Below are 27180 nucleotides of genomic sequence, written 5' to 3'. Positions count from 1 at the left end.
TCATCAATGAAGAAAAGTGTGCCAGGACCTGTGGCAGCCATACATGCCCAAGCCATAACACCCCCAACACTGCCATGTTTAACAGATGGGGTGGTCTGCTTTGGATCTTGGGCAGTTCCTTCTCGTCTCCACTCTTTACTCTTGCTGTCACTCTGAGGTTCATCTTTGTCTTGTCATCCACAAGACCTTTTCCCAGAATTCTGCAGGCCCTATCAATCATTTTTCTCACAAACTATAATCTGGCCATCCTGTTTTTGTGGTGTTTCTATTCATGAAGTCTTCTGGTCTGTCGGACAGGCGTTGGGAGGTTTCTTCGTGACCATAGTGAGGATTCTTCTGTCATCAGCTGTGGAGGTCTTCCTTGGCCTACTAGCCCCTTTGTGATTACTGAGCCCACCAGTGTTCTTTCTTCTTCATGATATTCCTGACAGTTGTTTTCCGTCATCCTAAGGTGTCACTGTTGTCTCCAATGGTTTGATTCTTGTTTTTCAGCCTCCTAATGGCTTCTTTGACTTTCACTGGCACAGCTCTGGTCCTCTCATGTTGAACAATGGCAACCACAGACTCCAAAAGGGTAGAAGCAACCCAAAGAATCTCATGAAGTCATGAAATCCATCTAAGGAATCACAAACACCTGTGACGCCAATTGTCACAAACCTTATGGTGCCCTGAAATGGGGGGGGCCGTGTAGAAAGAGTGTTGTGTGACCAAAATGAATGCAAATGACCTTAAATGAAAGTCTGCAGTGTGCACTTCAATCACAAGTCTGAAGTCTTTGATTTATAATTTTAAACTGTGGAGCAGAGGGGCAAATCAAGGAGAAATGTGTCTTTGTTCCAAACATTATGGAGGGCACCGTGTAATTTGTAAATGCCTGACTTGTATTGTTTTTGTTTAGAAACCCACCCTTCATTAAGTACAATGGACTCTTCATTGATGTAAATGATCCAAAACGGAAGTCTTACTAACCTTGCAATGTACATTTTACACACAAAACACTTTCGAGAAAGAATCCAGTGTTTTCGCATCAGCAGCGGATACATCGTCTTATCACGGCAATCATCTCGATGTGCGAGTCTGTGGGGGAAAAGAAAAAAAAAGACATTGAAAGAGTCGGACAGAAAAGCCAAAGTCATGTGGGCAAGTTTAAAGAAAGGTTAGCAGATTAGTAAGCCGACTAGCGGTTTAGCCTCACCGGTCATGAGGGCTAAGAGGGGACGCGGTGCATTTAGGCATGTCACCGGGCACAAATCACACATTAAAGAGGAGGCCCAAAGGGCACCATCACTTGAAAGAACATTGGCAAGGATGTGGGAGGAGGAGAAGGTCAAATCTACAACTCCAGCACATGCCCAGCCGCTTCAGTGTTAGTTGTGTTAGTGAATTAAAGGAGTGGATGGATGAGAACAACTTGTCTTTATAAGCTGATAAGACAGAGATGTGAATTATTGGAGGTAATGACGCTGATCATCACTACAATACCTAGTCAACTATTTTTGAATCACCATTAATTTTACTGAATTAGCACACAATCTAGGAGTTATCCTTGACTCTAGCAAGTCATTTAACTCGCATACTAAAAAGTTGTCCAAATTATGTTTCTTCCATCTTAAAAATGTTGGGAAATTAAGGCACTTTCTAAATAAACAGGATTCTGAGAAATTAATTCATGCATTTATTTCTAGTAGGATTGACTACTGCAAAGCTATGTTCACTGGATGTTCAAATTGCTTCCAGATAATCCAAAATGCTACTGCAAAAATTATTACAAGAACAAGAAAATACGAACACACAACCCCAGTTCTTAAATCCTTATACTGGCTCCTGGTTAAGTTTAGGGCAGATTCCAAAAACCTCCTTTTAACATATAAAGCCTTAAATGGCCGAGGTCCGGCTTACTTGTCTGAACTTATCATGACTTACAAACCAGAGTGCACATTAAGATCTCAAGATGCTGGTCTGCTTAGGATTCTATGGATTAATAAAATAACAGTGGGAGGTCGAGCTTTTAGTTAAAGGGGACCCCTAAACTTTGGAAGGGTCTGCCCCTTCAGTCTCAGCTTTCAAATGCCGGCTGTAGACTCACTACTTCAGTTTAGCACACCCGAACTAGAGCTGCGGTGTTGTTACTCATTAGCACTAAAACATCAGTAAGAATGTGTTACTAACTCTCACCTATTCTGTATCTCTACTCTGTACCCAAATGTGGCACTTGGTGCCACAGCCCACCTGCCAAGTTGTTTTGCCTGCCTAAGGTAAAGTCATCTCTGATGGAGGAGCACTGGAAACGTGGGTAGAGGGGTCCTTTCATCGGATTGGCTGTGGAATGGCCAATAGGCGGAGACAGCTTGATGGCTGAGGTCTCCAGCACTCTGAACAAATCCAAATCCTATTATGTGATATCATCTACTGTTAAATTCTGCTCTGTATTTGTAACATTTTTATTTTACTATTATATTGAGGATTACTTGTGTTCTGTGTATTGTATTGACCCCCTGCTTTTTGACACCCACTGCACGACCAACCTACCTGGAAAAGGGGTCTCTCTTTGAACTGCCTTTCCCGAGGTTTCTTCCATTTTTTCCCTACTATTATTTTTTTGGGAGTTTTTTCTTGTCTTCTTAGAGAGTCAAGGCTGGGTGGCTGTCAAAAGGCAGGGCCTGTTAATGCCCATTGTGCCACTTCTTGTGTGATTTTGGGCTATACAAAAATAAATTGTATCTTATCAATGCTCAGGTTAAAGTGAGGTGAACCAAAATCCTGTCTGTTAAGATTGTATAGCAGGGATGAAAATATTCTTAATGTTACCCGATTTTAAAAGCTCCACTAGATTAAAATAAGTGTAAAAATTGGAAGGAAAAAAAAAAGTGAATGCCAACTGGCCTTTGGGTTGAGGCCTTGGATGTTGTCAGCTAAACTCCTACAGCCACCTTGTAGTAGAAAACCTTCATGAAACCCTCTTAGTCTTGGAAGTGTTTCAGTTGTGCCTTTTGTCTCAAACTGCTCTGAGTAGGATGAGATCATCAGGTCTGCATGTGCACTTTAATCACAAGTCTGAATTGTTTGATTTGAAACTTTAAACTGTGGAGCACAGGAACATATCAAGGAAAATTTTGCCTTTGTCACAAACGTTATGGTGTGCACTTTATATTTACAGGGAGATTTACTCGAAAGAGGCTCCAAATATTCTTTAAAAACTCTCGCTAGGACAAAGCAATCTGAACGAAACAACGTGCGCTGTGCTCCCCAGTTTATGGAGCTTCGAACAAGCTGGATTGCCCCTGCATCGTAGTGATGAGGAGGGCGTCGCAGCAGACACGATGTTTAACCTACATTAGCAACGTCTGGGTGCATACCACCCGAACCCCTTCAGTCAGTCTCTCAACTTCTCATCAGGATGGTGGCGTACAGTATCGAGCAGCGTGTCTTCATTGTGTGAACCCACTGGGTCACCAATTCATTTAAGCGATGTCAGAATCAACCGGATGATCGTGAGTTAACAGAAGGTGACTTCCAGCAAGATGGAGCAACATGTCACACATCGGCAAGGAGCATGGCAGAATCCTTCTTCGGCAACAGGGTCATTTCAAGGGGGCTTTGGTCACGACAGTCACCAGATCTGACACCACCAGACTTCTTCCTTTGGGGTATGTTCAGAGGAAAAGACTATCGGAACAAACCTCGCACTGTGGAAGATCTGAAGGAAAACATCCAACGTCAAATTGCTGCTATTCCCCCAACCCTGAGACGCTTGCCAATATGTTCAGGAACATGGAGCGCAGTGTCAAATTGTGTCTGGCAGAAAATGGAAACCACTTCTAGCATTGCATGTCATTCAATCAATTACACATACGTTAACGGTATTTTTTTTGGTTTAGATTGCTTCATCCTGACGGGAGTTACAACAGAATATTCAGGGCCTCTTTCGAGTGAATCTCCCTGTATATCTGTATATAAAAAAAAAAGTCTGGCGAAATTGTGAAATGTTTATATGTGACATTTTCATGCAATATTCATTTTTCTTCAAAACCATATGTCATATGACATACATCCATATATAGTTTTTATTTGTATTAATCAGGAGAATAGAACAATGGTACTCTCATGTCAATGCAACCAATTTAATGCACATACATCAAACAAAATAAGTTATATACATCCGCTCCGCTAACAACACTAGTAATTCTGTTGTGTGTTACCAGTCGATTAAAAACGGCAATGTAATGGCAAACGCTTACAAATTGTAAAACTGCATAAACATTCAACTGCCAGCAAAATCAGGAATGGTGATCATGCAGGAGAAGTCGTATTCCTTCCGCGTATTAAAAGTTAGATACGTGTTATACTTCAGCAAGTCGATTACCATTCATCTTGCATAGTTTTAGCATTTGCTGTAACAATAAATAAATCTCAAGTTTTCATCGTATTAGAATACACTGGTGGACCGGTACCTCTCACAGACAGTAAATGGCAAATATTACTTCATTATTCTATCTCTTACTCTACGTGTACCTTCAGTGCCTTTCCTCCATATTTGCGTGATTATGAAGGCCTCTTAACTGGCGCTCCCTCTCTTCAGCACATTCCTGTAAAGACCGCGGCTTTTCGTACCCTCATCGCTTGTGAGTTACTTTGGGGTCTTTGAAGGCAACTCTCTCTCTGTTGGCTCACATGCCTTCACTCCTCTGCGTACATCTAACTTCCTCTTTTGTCGCAACATCAAAGCCAAACTGACCAATCAGATCGCTCGGAGAAACTGGACACACAGACCTTAGCATTTTATTATATACAGTAGTATGACTCACATTCTCCCTTTGTGTATTTCTAGGAACAAAACAAAAAATCTCTTGATCTGTGTGTGTGTGTGTATACAGTAATCCCTCTCTATATCGCGCTTCGACTTTCGCGGCTTCACTCTATTGCGGATTTTAAATGTAAGCATATCTAAATATACATCACAGATTTTTCGCTGGTTCGCGGATTTCTGCGGACAATGGGTCTTTTAATTTATGGTACATGCTTCCTCAGTTTGTTTGCCCAGTTGATTTCATACAAGGGACGCTATTGGCGGATGGCTTAGAAGCTACCCAATCAGAAGATTATGTATTAAATAAAACTCCTCAATGATATACAATATGCTTATTTGCTCAAACATGCCACTTGATGTTTGATTGTTTGCTTTTCTATGTCTCTCTCACTCTCTCTGCCTGATGGAGGGGCTGTTTGCACAGAGGCTGTTTGCCTAGAGGATACGGACGCTCCTGTACAAAATGCCGCTTTATCGCCGTGCTTCTGTATACTTAAAGCACGTATTGATTTTTTGATTGTTTGCTTTTCTTATCAAGCGCTCTCTCTGACATTCTCTGCTCTGGCTCCTTTGAAGAGAAGATATGTTTGCATTCTTTTAATTGTGAGAAAGAACTGTCATCTCTGTCTTGTCATGGAGCACAGTTTAAGCGTTTGACTAAAGGGTGTTATTTCATGTCTAGAGGGCTCTAATAATGTTAACAGTGTGGGAGAGTTTATAAGGGCTTAAAATATATAAAAGTAACCATACAAACGTATGGTTTCTACTTCGGGATTTTCACCTATCACGGGGGTTCTGAAAGCATAACCCCAGGATCGAGGAGGAATTACTATATATATATATATATATATATATATATATACATATATATATATATATATATATATATATATATATATATATATATATATATATATATATATATATATATATATATATATATATATATATATATATATATATATATATATATATATATATATATATATATATATATATATATATATATATATATATATATATATATATATATATATATATATATATATATATATATATATATATATATATATATATATATATATATATATATATATATATATATATATATATATATATATATATATATATATATATATATATATATATATATATATATATATATATATATATATATATATACACACACACACACACAGAGTTGAAATCAGAAGTTCCCTTACACTTGAACTCTTTCAAACTCACTTTTTAAGCCCTCCACAGATTTTATACTAACAAACTATAAATTTGGCATATCGTGTAAGACGTCTACTTTGTGCAGTGCACTAGTAATTGTTTCACTTTTATTGACGTTTTCACAATTCCAGTGGGTCACAAGTTTACATTCACTTTGCTAACGGTGTCTTTAAGCAGCTCAGAAAATTCCGGAAAATGATGTCAAGCCTTTAGGCCTTTTGAAAATTAGCTTCTAACAGCCAATTAGCCTAATTGGAGTTAACATGTTGAATTATGTTAATGCCGACCCTCAAACCCACTGCCTCTTTGTTTGACATAATGGAAAAAATCAAAAGAAATCAGCCACGACCTCATTTATAAAAAAAAAAATGGTGGACCTCCACAAATCTGGTTCATCCCGGGGGACAATTTCCTAACGCATGAAGGTTACATGTTCATCTGTACAAGCAATAATACACAAGTACAAACACCATGGGACCACACAACTGTCATACCGCTCAGGAAGGAGATTCATTCTGTCAGAATTTGGCACGAAAAGTGCAAGCTGATGGCAAAACGACTGGCTCGGCTTTCAAAAGTAGGAAGGAACAGTCGTACATAAATAGAAATAATGACAAAAATAAACCAGCGCAGTGTAAAAATCATCCACCCACTACGAGGAGCTTGGCCAAACAAATCAAACAATGAGGCCTTTATGAAAACCAGATAATGTGCCCCATGAGGTATTTGGAACGGATTCAAAAAGGGTTTAAAGACTTTGATGCACCACTCGCAACATAATATTTAATAGATAAAAAGCATTTGTTTAATTTGACTTTTCAAGGCAGGATAAGGCAGTTTAGTGGAAATTTGGGTTTTACGTCAATATTTTAAGGCGTGGTGAGTTTTGAGCGAGTACCGGTGGTCAATAACTGCATGCTGCTTTGTTATCTTTAAGCCACGGTTCCTCCGCTGGGTTATGTTCAAATTTCTTGCTTATGCCTTTTTGTTCATTTTTGATTATTTTATTACAATTGTTACTGTTAATATTGTTATTTATGTATTCTTCACTCATTGGCCACTATATTAGGTACACATTGCTAATACTGAGCTGGACTCCCTTTCGCCTTCAGAACCACCATAATTCTTCATGGCGTAGATTCAACAAGGTGCAGAGAGACAGCAAATATTTTTAAACTATTGTAATATCTGTAGCACATGAGAAAAATGGGTCACAATAGAGACGTTTATCAACACGTGTCAAATAAAAACAAACTCTCTGAAGTCATGTCTTGATATGCTATGTATTTGTGCTGGAGAGGCTGCGCTGATTTCGTAAAAATAACCAACACCCAAATACGGAGCAGCATTTTATACAGAATTGACTTCACATCACATCACATATTCTGGCCACCACTTTATATGCTAATGTACACCACCACTTGGTATTCTCCCACTATTACCCCCGGCTTGCTTGCTCACCCACTCCCACTACAGTCATGTGAAAACATTAGGACACCCTTTGAAAGCATGTGGTTTTTTGTAACATTTTTAATAAATGGTTATTTCATCTCCGTTTCAACAATAGAGATTAAAGTAATCCAACTAAACAAAGAAAACTGAAGAAAAGTCTTTTCAAGATCTTCTGTAAATGTCATTCTACAAAAATGCCTATTCTAACTGAGGAAAAAGATAGGACACCCTTGCCCCTAATAGCGAGTGTTACCTCCTTTGGCTGAAATAACTGCAGTGAGACGGTTCTTGTAGCCATCTACCAGTCTTCGACATCGGTCTGAGGAAATTTTACCCCACTCCTCAATGCAGAACTCTTTCAGCTGTGAGATGTTTGAGGGGTTTCTTGCACGTACAGCCCTTTTCAAGTCACCCCACAGCATCTCAATGGGATTCAAATCTGGACTTTGACTTGGCCATTCCAGGACTCTCCATTTCTTCTTTTCAGCCAATCTTTGGTTGATTTACTAGTATGTTTTGGGTCATTGTCATGTTGCATGGTCCAGTTCCGCTTCAGCTTTAATTTTCTAACTGATGGTCTCACATGTTCTTCAAGCACCTTCTGATACACAGTAGAATTCATCGTGGATTCTATGATGGTGAGCTGACCAGGTCCTGCTGCAGCAAAGCAGCCCCAAACCATGACACTTCCACCTCCATGCTTCACAGTTGGTATGAGGTTCTTTTCTTGGAATGCTGTGTTTGGTTTACGCCAAACATGTCCTCTGCTGTTGTGTCCAAATAATTCAATTTTGGACTCATCTGTCCAAAGAACATTATTCCAGAAGTCCTGGTCTTTGTCAACTTTATCTCTGGCAAATGTCAGTCTGGCCTCGATGTTTCTCTTGGAAAGCAAAGGTTTCCTCCTTGCACACCTCCCATGCAAGTTAAACTTGTACAGTCTCTTTCTGATTGTAGAGGCATGTACTTCTACATCAACAGTAGCCAGAGCCTGCTGTAGTTCTCGAGATGACACTTTAGGGTTTTTGGAGACCTCTTTTAGCATCTTGCGGTCTGCTCTTGGGGTGAACTTGCTGGGGCGACCAGTCCTGGGCATGTTGGCAGTTGTTTTGAAAGCCCTCCACTTGTAGACTATCTTCCGGACAGTGGAATGGCTGATTTCAAAATCTTTTGAGATCTTTTAAATCCCTTCCCAGACTCATAGGCTGCTACAATCTTTTTCTGAAGTCCTCTGACAGCTCTTTTGTTCTCACCATGGTGCTCACTCTCACTTCAACAGTCAGGAGCACACCAAACTAAATGTCTGAGGTTTAAATAGGGCAAGCCTCATTCAACATGCAGAGTAACGATCTACTAATTATGTGCACCTGGTGTGATATACCTGTGTGAGATCTGAGCCAATTTAAGAGGGAATACATGTGAGGGTGTCCTATCTTTTTCCTCAGTTAGAATAGGCATTTTTGTAGAATGACATTTACAGAAGATCTTGAAAAGACTTTTCTTCAGTTTTCTTTGTTTAGTTGGATTACTTTAATCTCTCTGTATTGTTGAAACGGAGATGAAATAACCATTTATTAAAAATGTTACAAAAAACCACATGCTTTCAAAGGGTGTCCTAATGTTTTCACATGACTGTACATACTTTATTCCCCTTATGCTAATAGCCAGCACATTTTGGCAGCTTGACACCTTTATCTCCTTTCGTTTTTGACCATGCCCCCAATATTGCTAATCCTCCACCCAGTCCTCTGAGATAATTTTTTAAGGATGCTAACTCTCGTGCTGCCAGTCTCTCTGGGCTTTACTGCATTTGTGAATACTTCTAGTAGTTCCCTTTTTAAACAAAAATATAACAAGTGTACAAGAGTGCTGAAAAGGTACAACAAAAATATCATATAAAATGAAGTGCTCATCAAAGTGTTCATATATAAGTATGAAAGTATATGGAATTTGTATAAAAAATGCATGTAAATATTGTAAGAGACGGCCGGCAGTTTATCCCGGCCAACACCCCTACGCCGCCAGATGGGAGTCCTCCCTGCACCATGGAGATGCCCCGAATTCCCGCAGGGCATCGTGGACATTGGAGTTCTACTTCACAGCCCTCTGCTGGATACCATGGAGGCTGCCAGGGGACGCTGCAGGGAGGCACGATGGTTTCTATTATAGCTCGGAAGCACTCCATAGTCACGGGTACGGAAGAAATGAATTACTTCAGGGCTGAAGAAAAATAAGAGTTTTCATCTGACCCGGAAGTGTTATGGAATCACATGGACTGAAGGACAGAAGCACGTCCGGGTCAAGGACTATTTAAAGGACTGTGGGAAACCCAGCAAGCTGAGCCGGAGTTTGGGGGGGGGGAAGTGCGACAGAGCTGCTGGGTGGAGAGGAGGATTGTTTATTGGTGTTGTTATTATTATTATTATTGTGTATTGTGGAGGTGCTTTGTGCACAGTATTACAGAAATTAAATTCATTTCTGATACTTTTTACCTGGTATCTGGACGTGTTGTCTGCAGGTTCGCGGGTCAACAGCGACCCCTGCTGTCACAGTATATAGAATTACTGTATTAAGTTTCACATACCTCCAGTGTCATTTCCCAGTTTTAATTATTACTTCCAGTGTTCATCATAAAAGCATATGCTTCAAATATATCCTTAGCTTTCTCTTCCATAAAATGCCCCCCATTCATTATTACACTGGCTGGGGATCATTATCTCTACCACAAGTTAAAATTCAAGCCCTGCATTGTAAGTGATATTTATGAATGTCAACGTGCTGAGAAGAGAGGTGGTGATCTGTGAGCAGCAATATGGTTTCTTGCCAGCAGAGTGTACTACAGGTGTGATGTTTGCTTTAAGAGAGATACTGTAGTAGTACAGAGAAGGTCAGAAGGAACTGCATTGAGTGTTTGTGGACTTAGAGACAGCGTATGACAGGGTGCCAAGAGAGAAGTTATGGTATCATATGAGGAAGTTGGGAGTAGCAGAGGAGCATGGAGGGTGGTGCAGGATATCTATGAGGACAGTGTGACTGCAGTGACGTGTGCGGTAGGAATGACAGCCTGGTTCAAGGTGACAGTGGGATTACATCAAGGATTAACTCCGAGCCCTTTCCAGTTCATAACGGTGGACAGGCTGATAGATGAGTTCAGATAGGAGTCTCTATGGACTACGATGTTCACGGATGACATTGTGATCTGTAGGGAGTAGGCTGAGACAAACCTGTAGAGGTGTCTCACTCTCTCTGAGAAATACAGGCAGATACTCATCCATAATGCAATACCATCAGGGAGGCGTATGATTGGCCCCATTATCTGCTCCTGACGGAGGGGCTGTTTGCTTAGAAGATACGGACGCGCCTGTAAAAAAAATGCTGAAAGGCTACCTTCACATTGATCCCTTCATTGCGCCGCTTTATCGCGGTGCTTGCATACTTAAAAGCGCACCAGCCCTATTGATTTTTGATTGTTTACTTTACTCTCTCTCTGACATTCTCTGCTCCTGACGGCGCACCTTGAAGAGAAGATATGTTTGCATTCTTTTAATTGTGAGAAAGAACTGTCATCTCTGTCTTTTCATGGAGTACAGTTTAAACTTTTGACTAAAGGGTGTTACTTCATGTCTAGAGGGCTCTAATAATGTTAAAATACGTATTTAGAAGGTTGTAAACAGGTTTTCAATGGTCTAACTGCGAAAATATTAGATTTATAAATAAAGAATCCAACTTCTTGGAAATCCATTTATCTGGCTGGAGCAGATCAACCGCTATAAACGAGGGTTTACTGTATAACTGTGCGGAGAATATTTATAAACATTGTGGGAGAGTTTCTAAGAGCTTAAAATATATAAAAATAACCATACAAACATATGGTTTCTACTTCGCGGATTTTCACCTATTGCGATCGAGGAGGGATTACTGTATATGCTACACTGATCCCTCTCCCACTTGGACAGAGGCATTGGTGCTGCAAGAATTGTTTCTGGACTTCTCTAGCGCCTTCAACACCATCCAACCTCTGCTCCTTAGGGACAAGCTGACTGTGATGGGAGTAGATTCATACCTGGTGGCATGGATCGTGGACTATCTTACAGACAGACCTCAGTATGTGCGTCTTGGGAACTGCAGGTCTGACATGGTGGTCAGCAGCACAGGAGCGCTGCAGGGGACTGGACTTTCTCTGGTCCTGTTCAGTCAACATGCATCAGACTTCCAATACAACTCGGAGTCCTGCCAAGTGCAAACGTTCACTGACGACACTGCTATGGTGGGTTGCATCAGGAGTGGGCAGGAGGAGGAGTACAGGAACCTAATCAAGGACTTTGTTAAATGGTGTGACTCAAACCACCTACAACTAGACACCAGCAAAACCAAGGAGCTGGTGGTGGATTTTAGGAGGCCCAGGACCCTCATGGGCCCGTGATCATCAGAGGTGACTGTGCAGAGGGTGCAGACCTATAAATACCTGGGAGTGCAGCTGGATGATAAAGTGGACTGGACTGCCAATACTGATGCTCTGTGCAAGAGAGGTCAGAGCCGACTATACTTCCTTAGAAGGCTGGCGTCCTTCAACATCTGCAATAAGATGCTGCAGATGTTCTACCAGACGGTTGTGGTGAGCGCCCTCTTCTACACGGTGGTGTGCTGAGGAGGCAGCATAAAGAAGAGGGACGCCTCAAAACTGGACAAACTGGTGAGGAAGGCAGGCTCTATTGTAGGCACGGAGCTGGACAGTTTGACATCTGTGGCAGAGCGACGGGCGCTGAGCAGGCTCCTATCAATCATGGAGAATCCACTGCATCCACTGAACAGGATCATCTCCAGACAGAGGAGCAGCTTCAGCGACAGACTGAGGAGACCCCACACTATGCGAATCTTCAGTTCCACCCAGGGGGGTAAACGTTAATATTATACAAAGTTATTGTCTGTTATACCTGCATTGTTATCACTCTTTAATTTAATATTGTTTTTTTATCAGTATGCTGCTGCTGGAGTATGTAAATTTCCCCTTGGGATTAATAAAGTATCTCTCTATCCGTCTAAAAGTCAGTAGGAGTAAGATGGAGTAGCAGTGCGTGAATGAGAGGGAAGTTGGTGCAAGGAGCAGATGTGGTGAAAGTTGACAAATTTAAATACTTGGGTTCAACTGTTCACAGTAACAGAGAGTTGGGCAGAGAGGTGAAGAAGAGAGTGCAGGCTGGGTGGACTGGGTGGAGAAGAGTGGCAGGAGTGACTTGTGACAGAAGAGTAACTACAAGAGTGAAAGGAAAAGTCTATAAAACGGTAGAGAGACCAGCTATGTTGTATGGTTTGGAGACAGTGGCACTGACCAGAAAGCAGGAGACAGAGTTGAAGATGCTACGATTTTCGCTTGAAGTTATGAAGGTAGACAGGATTAGGAATAAGTATATTGGAGGGACAACACAGGTACAACAGTCTGGTGACCACATGAGAGAGGAAAGATTGAGATGATTTGGGTACGTGCAGAGGAGAGATGAGGGGTACATCAGGAAAAAAATGTCGAAGATGAAAGTGACAGGCAAGAGGAAAAGAGGAAGGCCAAAGTAAGGAGGTTTATGGATGTGGTGAGGGGATGACAAAGGCAGTTGAAATGATGCTGTTGTGACGACCCCTAAATGGGAGCAACTGAAAGAAGAAGTTGGGTAATTACTTAATGGATATGTCAGCATTTTAAAGATGATCTTATTGTTAGTATTTATATATTTCATACCACTATATTGTTCACTTCGATAATGGAGGTACTTCTTAAAAAGCCACTGAATTGGATTTCCATTTTTGCTGTGGTATCAAAAAGTATTGAGAAAAATTCAAAATACAAAAGAATACAAAAATTCTTCTATCGTGACATCCCTAGTCACTTGCTAGGTTTACCTGTAAGCCTGTCAAGTCCACGACTGTTAGGAGGGACTGTTCAGATACTGAACAAGCAGGGAGCGCGACATACAGGATGGATAAATCAAACCCACCTCTAGTATAAACGTCTTTAGTTAACTAAGACGCCCTCTTGATTAATGCACACCACAGGCATACCTGACGTCTGTAAAGATGACTACATGCTCACAGTCCCCCTGATGACAGTACAGGTAAGGATAGCCAACTTTAATCTTCAGGTCGCAGAATGTGGTGTTTTCCATTCTGGCTGTCTGGAACTTTTCATAGCCTCTTTCATTTGACTTTGTCCAGTCTATGATGTTCCTGAAAGAAAACAGAGGAAAGAATGTCAATATAAATCGATAACCAACCATCCAATTTCTTAACCTGCTTATCGAGGGAAAGGTCGTGGGGCAGCTGGAGCCTATCCCAACAATCATCAGGTAGGATCAACATCTAGACAAGAAGACCGGTCCATCGCATGGTGAACACACACACACACACACACACAAATGGACTAATTTAGCATCACCACTTCACCCACCTTTGCAGTAGGACACAGGGAGAAAATATGCACTCTACGTCACTACTGTGCCACCAAGCCACCCATAAATCAACATATACTGTAAATGTATACTCAGTGTGCAGTTCCTCATTTCTTCCAGGTATCCTTTTTAAGTGCCTTTGGCAAAAGGGCTGAGGCCATGGTGGTTGATATTGTACATCGCCCACTGGCTGACCACATCGTCGATGTAAATAAAAATTGATGACTGGCTCCAAACATTTCAAGAAGTTTCCCCAAAGTAACCAGAATGTAGCCATCACATTTTTGGTTTGTTTTTTAAATCTTTGCACCTCACAAGAAAGCTTTTAAGCAGGAAGCGTGTCAGATTTTTCTGTATGCTGTGACAGTGTAGGTCCTGCTACATCAGGGGTGTCGAACTCCAGGCCTGGGGCCTCATGTATAAACAGTGCATACGCACAGGAATGTTGCATAAGAACCTTTCCACATTCAAATCGCGATGTATAAAACCTACACTTGGCGTAAAGCCACTCACTTTTGCACGGTACCTCATGCCTTGTTGTACGCAAGTTCTCCGCTCGGTTTTGCAGACTGGCGGCACCCAGCATCAAAGCAGTGCTACTGTTCCTGTGTGGTTACTCCTTATTTTCCTGACGCGGCTTTATAAATACACTGAAACTAACCGCATATTGTTTATTAGTGTAATGCATCTGATTGGATGCAATCCAATAGATGGCTTAACGTCTATTACAGAGCTGATTGTGTGGCTATCGGTTACTTGGGGAAAGAAAAGAAAGGACTGCAGTGGCGGCTACGCCAATATATAATGAATATAAAACAGAAAGAGAAAATAACGACACAGCTAAAAATGCAGCGGCAAATGTCGACAAAAGTTAAACGCTTGTGTCATGAGCGCGAGGCGGCTATGCAGTGTCCGCAACGGATGTGGCAATCCACCGTGCACAAGATACCATATTGACATTGGACTTTCTCTATTGGACATAGAGCCGCCCATGAGTACTGCTGCAATAAATAATTTCATCGAAGGTCACACACAATCACTGCACCGTGAAACCCATGTTTAATAACGTGCTTTAACTCCTATCATCATGAAAATGATATCACGTATACATCTCAGTATTTTAGTTATTCAGAGAGCTGTAATATCACGAATGTAATGGATTCTGTGTCCAGTTGGAGGAAGAGAGCCGGTTTAAGAAGGACGTAGTGATTCACACACACAGAGCACATAGAAGATCAAATACAAAACAAAGCGTTTAACGTGCTACTTTAATTACAATGAGATTTGAGAAACTGATGAATTAAATGATTTTAAGATGAAGTTTATGATGTTCTACTTTAATAACAAAATAAACTACGTGATTAAAGTGGAAATGTCGAGATTGAAGTTGACATTTCGTGCTTTTCCCCCACTGTGTGCCTTTTTTTTTTTTCTCTGTACCCTAATAATCTTTCATATGACACTCAGACGGTGGGCTACAACTTGACTTTTCACGGTGACTTTGATATGTGACTTCTTTTTTATTTCCGGCACTGTGCGATTTGTGAATGTGAGCTTTCAAGTTTCCCCAACACGCTATGTCACTCGATCAACTTCCTTTTGTTGATTATACCACGGTTTATTTGAACAAATAGTATGTTTTTCCTTTGCCTCCACTTGGTATTCACTGAAATTCTTATATTTTCCTCCGTGCTTTTCCCATTGTCTTTTGACAGAAGGCTGCGCTTAAGGGCGATTTATATTGATTTGCATATTCAAACAGGCATAATTCTGGGAGGAGTTGGGGCGTTGCATAAAGCGCGTGCACGAGCGTTAGTTTTCACACTGATCAGGATTCATGTAGCGGAAGAACGTGGAAGTTGGTGTACGCACAGATTCCTGCATCTGGATTTTTCTGTGCGTAAGCACATTTCGGCTTTGGTGCTTACGCCATGTTATAGTGCGAGTTCTACGCACGGCGTTATACATGAGGCCCCTGGAGTGCCGCAGTGGCAACAGGTTTTCATTCTTACCCTTTTCATAGTAAATGACCAGTTTTCACTGCTAATTAACTTCTTTTCTTTAGCCCTGTGTTTAAGGCTTCAGTCCCCTGAATTGATTCTTTTCTTCATTAAATGACAGCCAAACAAGTATAAGACATGAAATGAGCCAACAGATGACCAATTAAACTGGGGATTCAAACTCCAACCAGTCTCTTAATGAGAAGCTGATTCTTGCTGTTAATTAAACTCTTTATTTAATTCCAGGGCTCTGCCACAGCATACATTTCCAAAACTGTTGATTTTCCGTTTTACTGAGACTTTCACCTTTCTTTATTTTCAGCTGTTGTGTGATGGGCACGGGTTAGCTGGTCATGTGGAGGCTTGTTTTGTGTCTCCTTATTGTTTGGCTGCTAATTAAGGAAAAACAAACAACTAAGGGGCCTGAGTCATGTCAATTAAAACAAAGGCAAAAGAAGTTAATTAGCAGCAAAAACTGATCACTAACTAAGGAGATGGTTAGAATGAAAACCTGCACCCACTGCGGCCCTCCAGGACCTGAGTTCGACACCCCTGTGCTACATGCTCCCACCACTCTTCTGGGAGCCACTTGAACCCGACACTGTCGGTAATGTAACCGGATGAGCTTAGCAATGGGAACAATTCACACTCAGAACAAGGGGTTGGTGCCAAAAGTGAATGATGGTGTTTTTATTACAAACAAAAACCAAACAAATCAGTGTCCAACTAAACTGCAGTGCATCATAAATGTCCATAAATAAATAGTCCATAAAAACGTAAAATTCCCAAAGGTTTAAAACAAGGCTAAAATGAGACTAAAATCCTGCAGCAGACATTGGGGCCACACCAGCCAACCCCAGCTCCTTCCTGGTGCCCCTCCTGCTCCCCCCAAGGCTCGCTCAGCTGGAGAGACATCAGCCGCCGCAGTCCTCACACTACCGACCCCCATCTTGGCTGCCTCAGCTGGCGTCTGCCAGACTGCTTGGGGGTTTGGTTGTCCTCCCAGCATCCTTCTTGCACATGCAGTTGTCCCACGGATCCCTAGGGCGGACTCCTCCACGATCGGACCCACTTCTCTATAGTCAATGGGCATAATCCGTCCCTAGCTTCGCTCGACACAGGACCCCTGACCTCTCTCTTTAAGCTGGCTCGTCCACTCTCTTTTACTGCTCCAATGCCGCACTCTCAGTCTCCAAGCCTTTTCTCATTTCTCTCTCCCTGTGCTGGCCCGTTCTTATGCAGCTCCGGCTCAGTCACGCACCACAGGAAGCGGATTAAGCAATTGAGAACGATCGCACCCTCACGTGCAGGTGTGACTCGCCCCAATTACTCTACAAACGATCGCGCCCACGGAGACTGACACGGCCAAATGGATTATTTCAAAACTGGCCTTTCTTTCTGAGACACGGACCCGCTTTACCACATATGCATCATGGCCCTCATTTTTTTTGCCTCCCAAGTAGGGATTTAGGGTACAGAGTAGCTAATGGAGTGACAGGGGATTATTGGCCAACTTAACCCATACACAGATGTTCATTCTGAGAAGTCGCTGTTAATATGTTAATCACCAACTCAGCGAGGTAAGGTGACTTTTCCCTTTCTTGATGAGTCAGTATGTTTCGTTTGTAGCTTTATGTAACAAGACTGTGAAACTGGGGGGGGGTTCAGGTCACCTGGTCTCAGGCTGTTTCTAACCATATATTAGTGATGAGCCAATGATATGAACAAAAAATTATTTGTTTTCTTTCGTAATAATGACTGTTATGTGCTCAGTTAAATTTGTACCATTGAGACGGGAGGAATGGCACAAATCAGAGAGCCACAAAGTAAGTCTGAATGTGGAGAGAGCACGTATATCTATGGCACTGTGGTGCCCACCGGCTCAGAGTGCCTGTAGTTTCTTGCTCTTTCAGGTTGTTCACTGGCCTTAAAATGACCACATACTGTTGTTACTCTGAGGCTGGTCATCTGCATTATGAACAGGCGGCTCATAATATGGCTCACTGATCCCCAGGCTAATGCAACTTGTCAGCGACTTTACATTTTTTTTTTTTTGCCATCATATTGCTCGCATGCATGATAAGAAAAGGTAAACTAGGTGCTAGCAAGCCATGATGAAACATAGTGAAGTACCGTTTTTTTTCTACAGGGTGAACCACATTTCAAATGTTTATTCTCCAAAAACACTAAAAGATTAAATCAATTTCATTGCAACACACGAAAAAAAGGAAAAGATTTTTTTTTTCCATTGTGTTTTAAAAATGATGTCTTCAAGGTGGTGGCCATCATTAGTGATACACTCTTTGAGATGATTTATGAACGCTCGCATGACTCTTTTAGCCATTTCAAGGGGAAACAGCGGCGATTTTGCGGTGAATAGCGTTCTTGGGGACTTCAAGGTTTTGAGGTCGGTGTGTGTGTATACCTTCAACTTGAGAAAATCCCACTAGAAGAAATCGCACGGAGCGAGATCAGACGAACGTGAAGTCCACACGACATCGCCATGCAGGAAAGATCAGCTTCCCTGGAAACATCTCTTGTATGGATCTCCGCACCGTATAAGCTGTTGCTCCATCCCGTTGAAACCAGGCACCCACCACATCCATTTCTTCCAGTTCTCTAGCATTTCAATGTAACGTTCTGAAGTGATGCTGACCGTTGCTCCCACCTTCTCAAAAAAGTAAGGGCCTACAAGGCCAGATTCTGCAACGGTGCAACGAACTGTAACACGTGTGCTCACTGTGCAGGGGTCTCTGATAAAGCCCACGAGGGTTGGCGTCAGCCCAACAGCAAATTTTACTCTTCGACCCAAAGACACTTGGAATAAGTGACCAAGACTGGAGAGTGGGACATTAGGGACCTCCAAATCTCAACTTGATGTTATTTTGGGAAAATTAGGTGAATAAGATAAATGAGCTTGTTGGGCTGAATGGCCTGTTCTCGTCTCGTTCTAAGAGGCAGAACACCCTGGCTGGAACTGTTATGTCCTCAACTTGCAAGTCACCTTGGGCAAATGTGCAGTAATAATGTTATTAACGCACAGGCTCAGGTCTGAGAGTCTCATGCTATAAAACCAAAAAAATCACCTTAGTTGTACTTACTTGCTGAGATCCCTACACTCCGGAAACCTCATATCGTTGTAGAAGACTCCGTCAAAGTAAAAGAAAGCCGATTTGAAATGGTCCTGGCAAATGAAAGCACACAAAGATTAAAGTCAATGTTACAAATCATTTATAAGATGTCAAAATTATCCAGTCATCAATGGTCAGACAACAAGCTACCTTCATTTTTTGTACCTCCTTTCTACAATGAAGACCTCTGTATCTGTAGAGTTGCATGGAGTGATCACTTCAACAACATCGACATTTATTTCTATAGCACATTTTCATACAAATGTTGTTGCAAAAAGTGCTTTACAAGATGAAGAAAGATAAAAGAAAAATATAAAAATAACATTAGGCAATACTAACTAAATAACAAAGAATAAAGTAAGGTCCAATGGCCAGGAAAAAAAACAAAAACCACCAGAGGGCTGGAGAAAAAAAAAAAAAACAAAATCTGCAGGGGTTCTGAGGCGACAAGACCACCTGACCAGACCCCACTGGGCAATCTCCCTAATATAAATGATCTCAATCAGTCCTCATGGTTTTCAGGCTTCGCATGGACGAATTACATCAGCGTTTCTCAACCTTTAAGTATTTGCGACCCGAGTTTTCATAACAGTTTTAATTGCGCCCCCCCCCCAACGTTTTTTTGAAAGGAGCCCCACTAATACCAATTTGTTCTTTTTTAATTAATTGTCGATGCATATTTTACTATACCTACTTAACTTTTATCGACATTTATCTAACTCTATATTAATTTTTCTAGTGTCAGAATGTAGTTTAAGTTAATTTGTTTTGGTTTCAATAGATGAATTTTCATATTTTTGATTCTTGTTTTTTTTTCACATCTTCGCGCTCCCATTGGGGGCACGCCCCACAGTTTGAGAACCACTGAATTAGATGGTGATGGCCATTTGAACCTCTGGCCTTCAATCTATCAATGCAGTGACTGCATGGTGCCCTGATCACGTGGTGGTGGCACAGAAAACCGGAAAAAGGAACTGCAGAGAAAGTAGAGGTTAGTATGGATTGTGGAGCCATGGAAAAAAATGATAATTGTATATACAGAATATTAGGGTTTACACTAAAATGAAGCTATGAGAAAGGCATGTTAAAATAACGAGTTTCTTCTTCTGTTTTAAAAGCTCCGACAAATCAGGCATTATTCACTGTGTGTTTGTACATCTCTTCAGTGTTTTACTTATTTCGTTACATTTTAAAGACATGTTAAACTTGTATATTCAGTCAGATTTTTTCTTTTTTGAATTTTCCTAGTCTCAATCTTTTATAATTGTACTTACTACATTCTTGTTAGATCAATAAGTAATGAGTTTTCAAAATTTTTTTTTTTTTTTTTTTAAAAGTGCTCCACCGTATTACCCTGGCAAATTTCTATTGGTCAGCTATTCCAGATTTGAGGTGCATAACAGCAGAAGTCCGCCCACCTCACCACTTTAAGGTTTAGCTTTTGGAATTCTAAGCAGACCCTCATTTGAAGATCTAAGGTTACGATTTGGAGTGTAAGTTGACAGGCATTCGGAGATATAAGGATGGAGTGAGATCATTGAAGGCTTTGTGAACCATGATCAGAATTTTAATGTCAATTCTAAAGTGCACCGGTAACCAGTGTAACGATGCTAAGACTGGTGTGATGTTTGTTTTCCTAGTTAAGATTCTGGCAGCTGTATTCTGCTGTAGCAGTGCTACTATAAGTTAAAACTGCATCTCCCAGCAGTCCCTGCAGAGGCTCTGATTAGTCTTCTGTCTGGGGTGGAGGGGCTGTTGGGGTCAAAGTGGTCAGAGTGGCTCTTAAAAGGAAGGCCGGTATCCAAGGATAAGGGGAGTGTTTTTTTTTTGTAATGTGTTCCGTGTACCTGTCTGTATTCCTTCTGTTGGGTTAACCGTACTTAGTCGTGGTGTCCTGGGTTATTTCGTTACTGGGGTCTGGATTGTCTTCTGTCTAACTGTGTACTGAGGACTGATAGTGGATTCATGGCCTTCCCGCAAGAAAAGGAGCACTCCTGAACCATCCACCCATCTTCAACATTTCAGGGACTACCGGTAGGACTGTTTTTTCATTCTCTTTCAACATACAGATCTCTGGACTTACTATCTTCATCATTTCGATACATCCGGTGCTGTGTTCCAAGGACTTTGCTGCGGGGGGTTGTTTGTGTTTGTGGTTTAATGTAATATCACCGTAGGGGTACAGGGGTGGTATTTCATTTACAGTATATTATTTCATTTCATTTTATTCTTTAATTGTGGTTTGATTCCAGTGTGCATTATTTTGTCTCTGTTGGTGAGTGTGTGCGGGTCAGGTCAAGGCTGGGAGCATCCCTGGGGTCTTCTCTGTAAAAATAAATAAATCACCATCGTCTTGATGGTGCGAAACACTGCACTCGTTTTTTGGGTGGTCCTGAGAGGAATGCTTTACAGTAATCTATCTGACTGAAAACAAAAGCGTGAACTCTTGCTATATGTCTTAAGTAACAAAACGAAACTTTCATTACAACGAAGTATTTTTTCGGTCCTGACAGTTTCCCCATAAGATACAGTCTATAAAAATCTTGTTACTATGAAAAGCATTCAGCAGATACTTTTATTACAATAAAGTGTCCACACCATGAAATGCCTGAATGAATCATCCGCAGAGCAGTTAGTTCTGTGCTCGCAGCTCAGTTGTGCACAATGATCCCTGAAAAGAAACATTGTAAATTTTTCTCTTTCTTCGAACTTTCCTCATACTGTTTTTTTTTTTTTTTTGCAGTGTTTGTTTTTGGTGGTTTTCAGTGATACCTTTGGCTTATTGCATGTCAACATTTGAAAAACATCCATTGGAATTTAACTCATTGTCACCCTCCTATAGAAATGGCAGACATCGAAAAAACAATGACAATCAAACTTTAGCACTCCATGCCGAGGAGGAAAAAAAAATCTTTAATCAAAATTCAGGGATAGAGGACGGTAATCAGCTGTGAACGGCAACAAAACTAACCTTTCCGTTTTAGTCGGACTCTCATTGCTAAAATGAGAGTTAGCTTTGCTGATTTGACTTCGATTCCCTTGGGTAGCGAAGAGCAAACGACCTCTAAAATGGCATTGACATCCAGCGAGAGATCAAGGCGAATGGATGATGTTTTGTGTATTATTACTGAATCGAACTTGTCAGACTCTGATTTTGATGCAAGTGATCTAGAGATGAAGATTGAAAACGAGATACTGGTATCAGCTGAACGGTCCCTGGCTGATCGTGGTGCTGAACACGTTTGTGTAGCTAATGCGCTTATGGCAGTGTTCGACTGGGAGGACCGCCACTTACAATAATGACAACAGGTGTAAACCAGATTGAGTTGCAGTGCAACTGTTACCCGCCACATGAAGATAGCCAGGTAGCTGGCTCGCCGTGCATTCCTGCTGACCATTGAGGTGCCCGTGCGTAGCCGGCAGAAACCGCAAATACGCAGCAAAAGCAGCCACAGCACACAGCGACAGCCTTTCATGTTTGTTTATGTGTGAAACTGTTGCTTTGTGTGCTTTTCAGTAATCTGATTTTTTGGAAAAAACATTCAGACCTCAGAGTGTTACTCAACCAAGATCGCCTGCCTGAAAGAACCATCCCGACATCGGCTGCATTAGGCTCACAAATTACAATTATTAAATAGCTCATTTTCAATCTGGTTGCAGAGATTTACTTCATGATGAAAGTTCATATTATAAACGATATACATACGATATTCATCTCGGGGAGAAAACGCATTTTTTTTTCATGGTTTGTCTGCACCCCTATTCCTAACTGTCAAACTCTGGCCCCATTTTCTTGATTTGAGGACTACTCAAGACCATCCGTGTCAAGGCCACAAATACTAACAACATTCACCCTCAGCACTGTTTACCTAAAGTGAGAGACATACATACCTTACTGATGTGCTCAGGCGCGAGGTCAGGAGTATTGCTGAATTCGCCACTAATCTGATAGTCACTCTGGCAGCAAATTGCATCTCGAAGTTGGGTAAGCTTTTGACTGCCCAGTATCATCATTGTCTGATGTGGCTTTACCCTTTTCCTCTGGAAAAAACAAAAACAAAGAAGTTATCTGCTGGCCCTTACCTAGAAAACAAAACAGAGGGTGCAGACCTATAAATACCTGGGATAAATTGGATTGGACTGCCAATACTGATGCTCTGTGCAAGAGAGGACAGAGCCGGCTATACTTCCTTAGATGGCTGGCGTCCTTCAATATCTACAATAAGATGCTGCAGATGTTCTATCAGATGGTTGTGGCGAGCGCCCTCTTCTACGTGGTGGTGTGCTGGGGAGGCAGCATAAAGAAGAGGGATGCCTCACGCCTGGACAAACTGGTGAGGAAGGCAGGCTTTATTGTAGGCACGGAGCTGGACAGTTTGACATCCGTGGCAGAGCGACGGGCGATGAGCAGACTCCTGTCAATCATGGAGAATCCACTGAACAGGATCATCTCCAGACAGAGGAGCAGCTTCAGCGACAGACTGCTGTCACCATCCTGCTCCACTGACAGACTGAGGAGACCCCACACTATGCGACTCTTCAATTCCACACGGGGGGTAAACGTTAATATTATACAAAGTTATTGTCTGTTATACCTGCATTGTTATCACTCTTTAATTTAATATTGTTCTTTATCAATATGCTGCTGCTGGAGTATGGGAATTTCCCCTTGGGATTAATAAAGTATCTATCGAAGTAAAAGATTGATTATTTTAAACAATTTTGAAAAGAAAAGGCAATCATGTTGAGACTGGGAACTCCCTAAGGTGCTACTATAAACTACACAGCTAAGCAACATATTCTAGTTACCCAAAGCTCTGTGCAGTAATAAACATTTGAGGGATATCTGCTACATACCAATCCCCAGTTGTGCTTCCTGTACCCCAGAAATGAATATTTGCTAGGGGTTGTTGGTGTCCTCCTTAGTTACCCCATTCATATTATAGCACTTCTGTTAGATTTCTGCTTAATGTCAATCTTATATAGTGTGTGTGTGTGACTGTCTGGCTTGGAAGTGAGAGGTGGAGAGACGGTAAGGGCCTAACAGAAAACTCGTTTAGCCGCTAATAATACCCGAGGTGAGAGCATGTCAGCAAAATGAAACCTCAGAAGAAAGACAAAGTCGCTTGGCTGCTAGCTTTGGCAAAACGGTATCCCTTTTACTTTTCCTCCCGCTGCTAATACACAAGCGAGGCGAGCACTTCTGCACAACGAAGCCTCCTAGGAGAGAGATGCCCAGAGGAGTTCCTTTCAATTACCTGACATCTCTATATTTCAGTTTTTTTTTTCTATTTCAATAGTTTCTACGCTCCCAGGCTTTTTACAACACGGGCTTACACAGCTAGTTACATAATTATAATCCGTCGTCTGTCTGTTCACTTTCATGAGAGAACCACTTAACGGATTTAGTTTGTTTTTTTTCTATAATTTGCCTAAACATTCCAGTTGATTCTGCAACTTCTCTTATTGAGCGAAGTATCAAGTTTGGTTGCGGCACCGATTTATTTTTGTGAATCCAAGAGAGAGGCTGCAAGCCGAGGGGTGGGGGAAGCGGGACCTCATGAGTAGGGAGCCGGGCGGGACCCTCCTCACTCACACGCCAGCCCCTGTTCGAGTCGCTGTGCCTCTCGCCACATGTTGGGAGCGCACCTTGTCCCTGCTTACCTAGCGATACACGTTTGTTGAGCAGACATTATCATCTAGAGAACGTTAAAAAGTAACATTTGACGTTTTTGAGAGAGATCAGAGCCACGTGTGTTTTTGGAGAGTAGCTGCTGATTGCCAGAGATATCACGGCCATGTGCTTTTCTCCCCATGCGGGGGACGCTCTCCCGTCAGAACTGAACACGATCAGATATAGTGCCAACGTCTGACATTGGAGTGTACCCACCTTCCGCTTGGCCAGAGATACCTTGCCAACTTTTTACATTTTTGGCAAAGAGATCACAGCTACATTCTCACCTCTGATGGCAAAATCAAAAAAATTGTACTTCATGAGGCCCTCGGATATGAAAGCTATCAACATAAATTCTTCAAAATACAAATTATTAAATTTTTTAAATACATTTTTAAAAGTTTGTCCTGTTTCACTACTACACGGGCAGAGCCGCGGGGGCCAGCTAGTCAAGAATATGATTCAATTCAACTCCATTTGTTTTCATTGCTCGTAACCCCGCAGCTGTAAGTTTAGTTGTTCTTCTCTGTGTGTTTTTAATAAATGGCACACATTTTTTTGCAATTTTCCAAAAACTTATATTGGGTGCTTATAATCCATTTTTTTCACTCATATTATAGTTACAAAGAAGTTTGCTTAATACAATCAATAGAAATTGTAAGAATTGAAGCTCCTCTGGGGGTCTTTTCTGCCCACCTCCACCCAATATACTCATTAAGTTTATTTTTATTTATCGATTGACTGTATTACTATCCCCTGAGTCAGTATTCTTGTTTTTTTAATGTTTCTGCTGCTGTATGCATCCGAATTTCTTCATGGGATTAATAAAGTTTTATCTAATGTAATATTTCTTACATTATGTATATTCCAAAACAATCAGTCAAATATTTCAAATGGTAAATTTTTAAATTTATGACCCCTTGTCATCAACGAATGACTTACAAGAACATTTACACATTTTTCCTCTTTAACGCTTCTGATCACGTTATGCTACTCCACAATCGCATTCATTCACAACCGTGTGCTGAGCAACATCGATTTGGTCAGCTTTTCAGCAAAGGTCACACCAGCATTAAAACTACAATTAACATGGACAAGCAAATGACGCAGATAGCTATGTAAAGATTTATTCAGCAGAAAATGTGTGACTGCTTTGGCAGAGGCATTCTTCACTAGCCCATGCAGTGCGCTCAGCCACTTTATTAAAACCACGTCACTTTAAAAATGGTCACCTCCACTCTTCCTGCAAAGTTTAAAATGATCAACTTTTACTTTAATAGTTAACAAGTATCTCAAAAGGTTTAGTCGCGGCCAAAAGTTTTGAGAATGACACAAGTTCAAGAGCAACTTCTCCCAACCATCCAAGAACAGTTTGGTGACCAACAATGCCTGATGGAGCACCGGGCCATAAGGCCAAAAGTGAGAAATAAGTGGCTCAGGGAACAAAACATCGAAATTTTGGGTCCATGGCCAGGAAACTTCCCAGACCTTAATCCCATTGAGAACTTGTGGTCAGTCCTCAAGAGGCAGGTGGACAAACAAAAACCCACCAATTCTGACAAACTCCAAGCATCGATTCTGCCAGAATGGGCAGCTGCCGTCAGTCAGGATTTGGCCCAGAAGTGGATTGACAGCGTGCCAGGGCGAAAAAGAAAGAAGGGCCAAATATGGACTCTTTGCATAAACTTCATGTCATTGTCAATAAAAGTCTTTGAAACTCATGAAATCCTTGTAATTCTACTTCAGTATACCATAGAAACATCTGACAAAGATCTAAAAACACTGACGCAGCACACTTTGTGAAAACCAAAACTTCTGGCCACAACTGTACATCTTCAGCTATGAAAGAATGAAAAATGGAAAGGCCGCTGGTCCAGATGACATACCTATGGAAGCTTGGAGGTGTTTAGGAGAGATGGCAGTGGAGTTTTTAACCAGATTGTTTAATGGAATCTTGGGAAGTGAGAGGATGGCTGAGGAGTGGAGAAGAAGTGGACTGGTGCCAATATTTAAGAATAAAGGGGATGTGCAGCACTGTATTAACTACAGAGGAATAAAATTAATGAGCCACAGCATGAAATTATGGGAAAGAGTAGTGGAAGCTCGGTTAAGAAGTGAAGTGATGATTAGTGAGCAGCAGGATGGTTTCATGCCAAGAAAGAGCACCACAGATGCAATGTTTGCTCTGAGGGTGTTGATGGAGAAGTAGTGAGAAGGCCAGAAAGAGTTGCATTGCGTCTTTATGGACCTGGAGAAAGCATAAGACAGGGTGACCGAGAGGAGCTGTGGTATTGTACGAGGAAGTTGGGAGTGGCAGAGAAGTACGTAAGAGTTGTACAGGATATGCATGAGGGAAGTGTGACCGTCATGAGGTCTGTGGTAGGAGTGACAGATATATTCAAGGTGGAGGTGGGATTACATCAAGGATCGGCTCTGAGCCTCT

General features: G+C 41.5%; 1 protein-coding gene across 1 annotated transcript in view; it reads right to left on the bottom strand.

Moving 5' to 3' along the window:
- snapc3 (small nuclear RNA activating complex, polypeptide 3) overlaps positions 1-27180 on the bottom strand; it is a 50747-nt gene that overhangs the window by 3618 nt on the left and 19949 nt on the right. The window contains exons 5-8 of the mRNA XM_039758200.1: positions 22955-23104; positions 19034-19116; positions 13547-13711; positions 970-1077 (exon numbers count right to left, since the gene is read on the bottom strand). Coding sequence (XP_039614134.1) covers positions 970-1077; positions 13547-13711; positions 19034-19116; positions 22955-23104 — 506 coding nt within the window. The remainder of the gene's footprint in view (positions 1-969; positions 1078-13546; positions 13712-19033; positions 19117-22954; positions 23105-27180) is intronic.

Source organism: Polypterus senegalus, chromosome 7, assembly GCF_016835505.1.
Source record: "Polypterus senegalus isolate Bchr_013 chromosome 7, ASM1683550v1, whole genome shotgun sequence".
NCBI classification, from domain to species: domain Eukaryota; kingdom Metazoa; phylum Chordata; class Cladistia; order Polypteriformes; family Polypteridae; genus Polypterus; species Polypterus senegalus.
The sequence above is the reverse complement of the archived record's forward strand: the minus strand, read 5'-3'. Positions and strand labels throughout refer to the sequence as shown.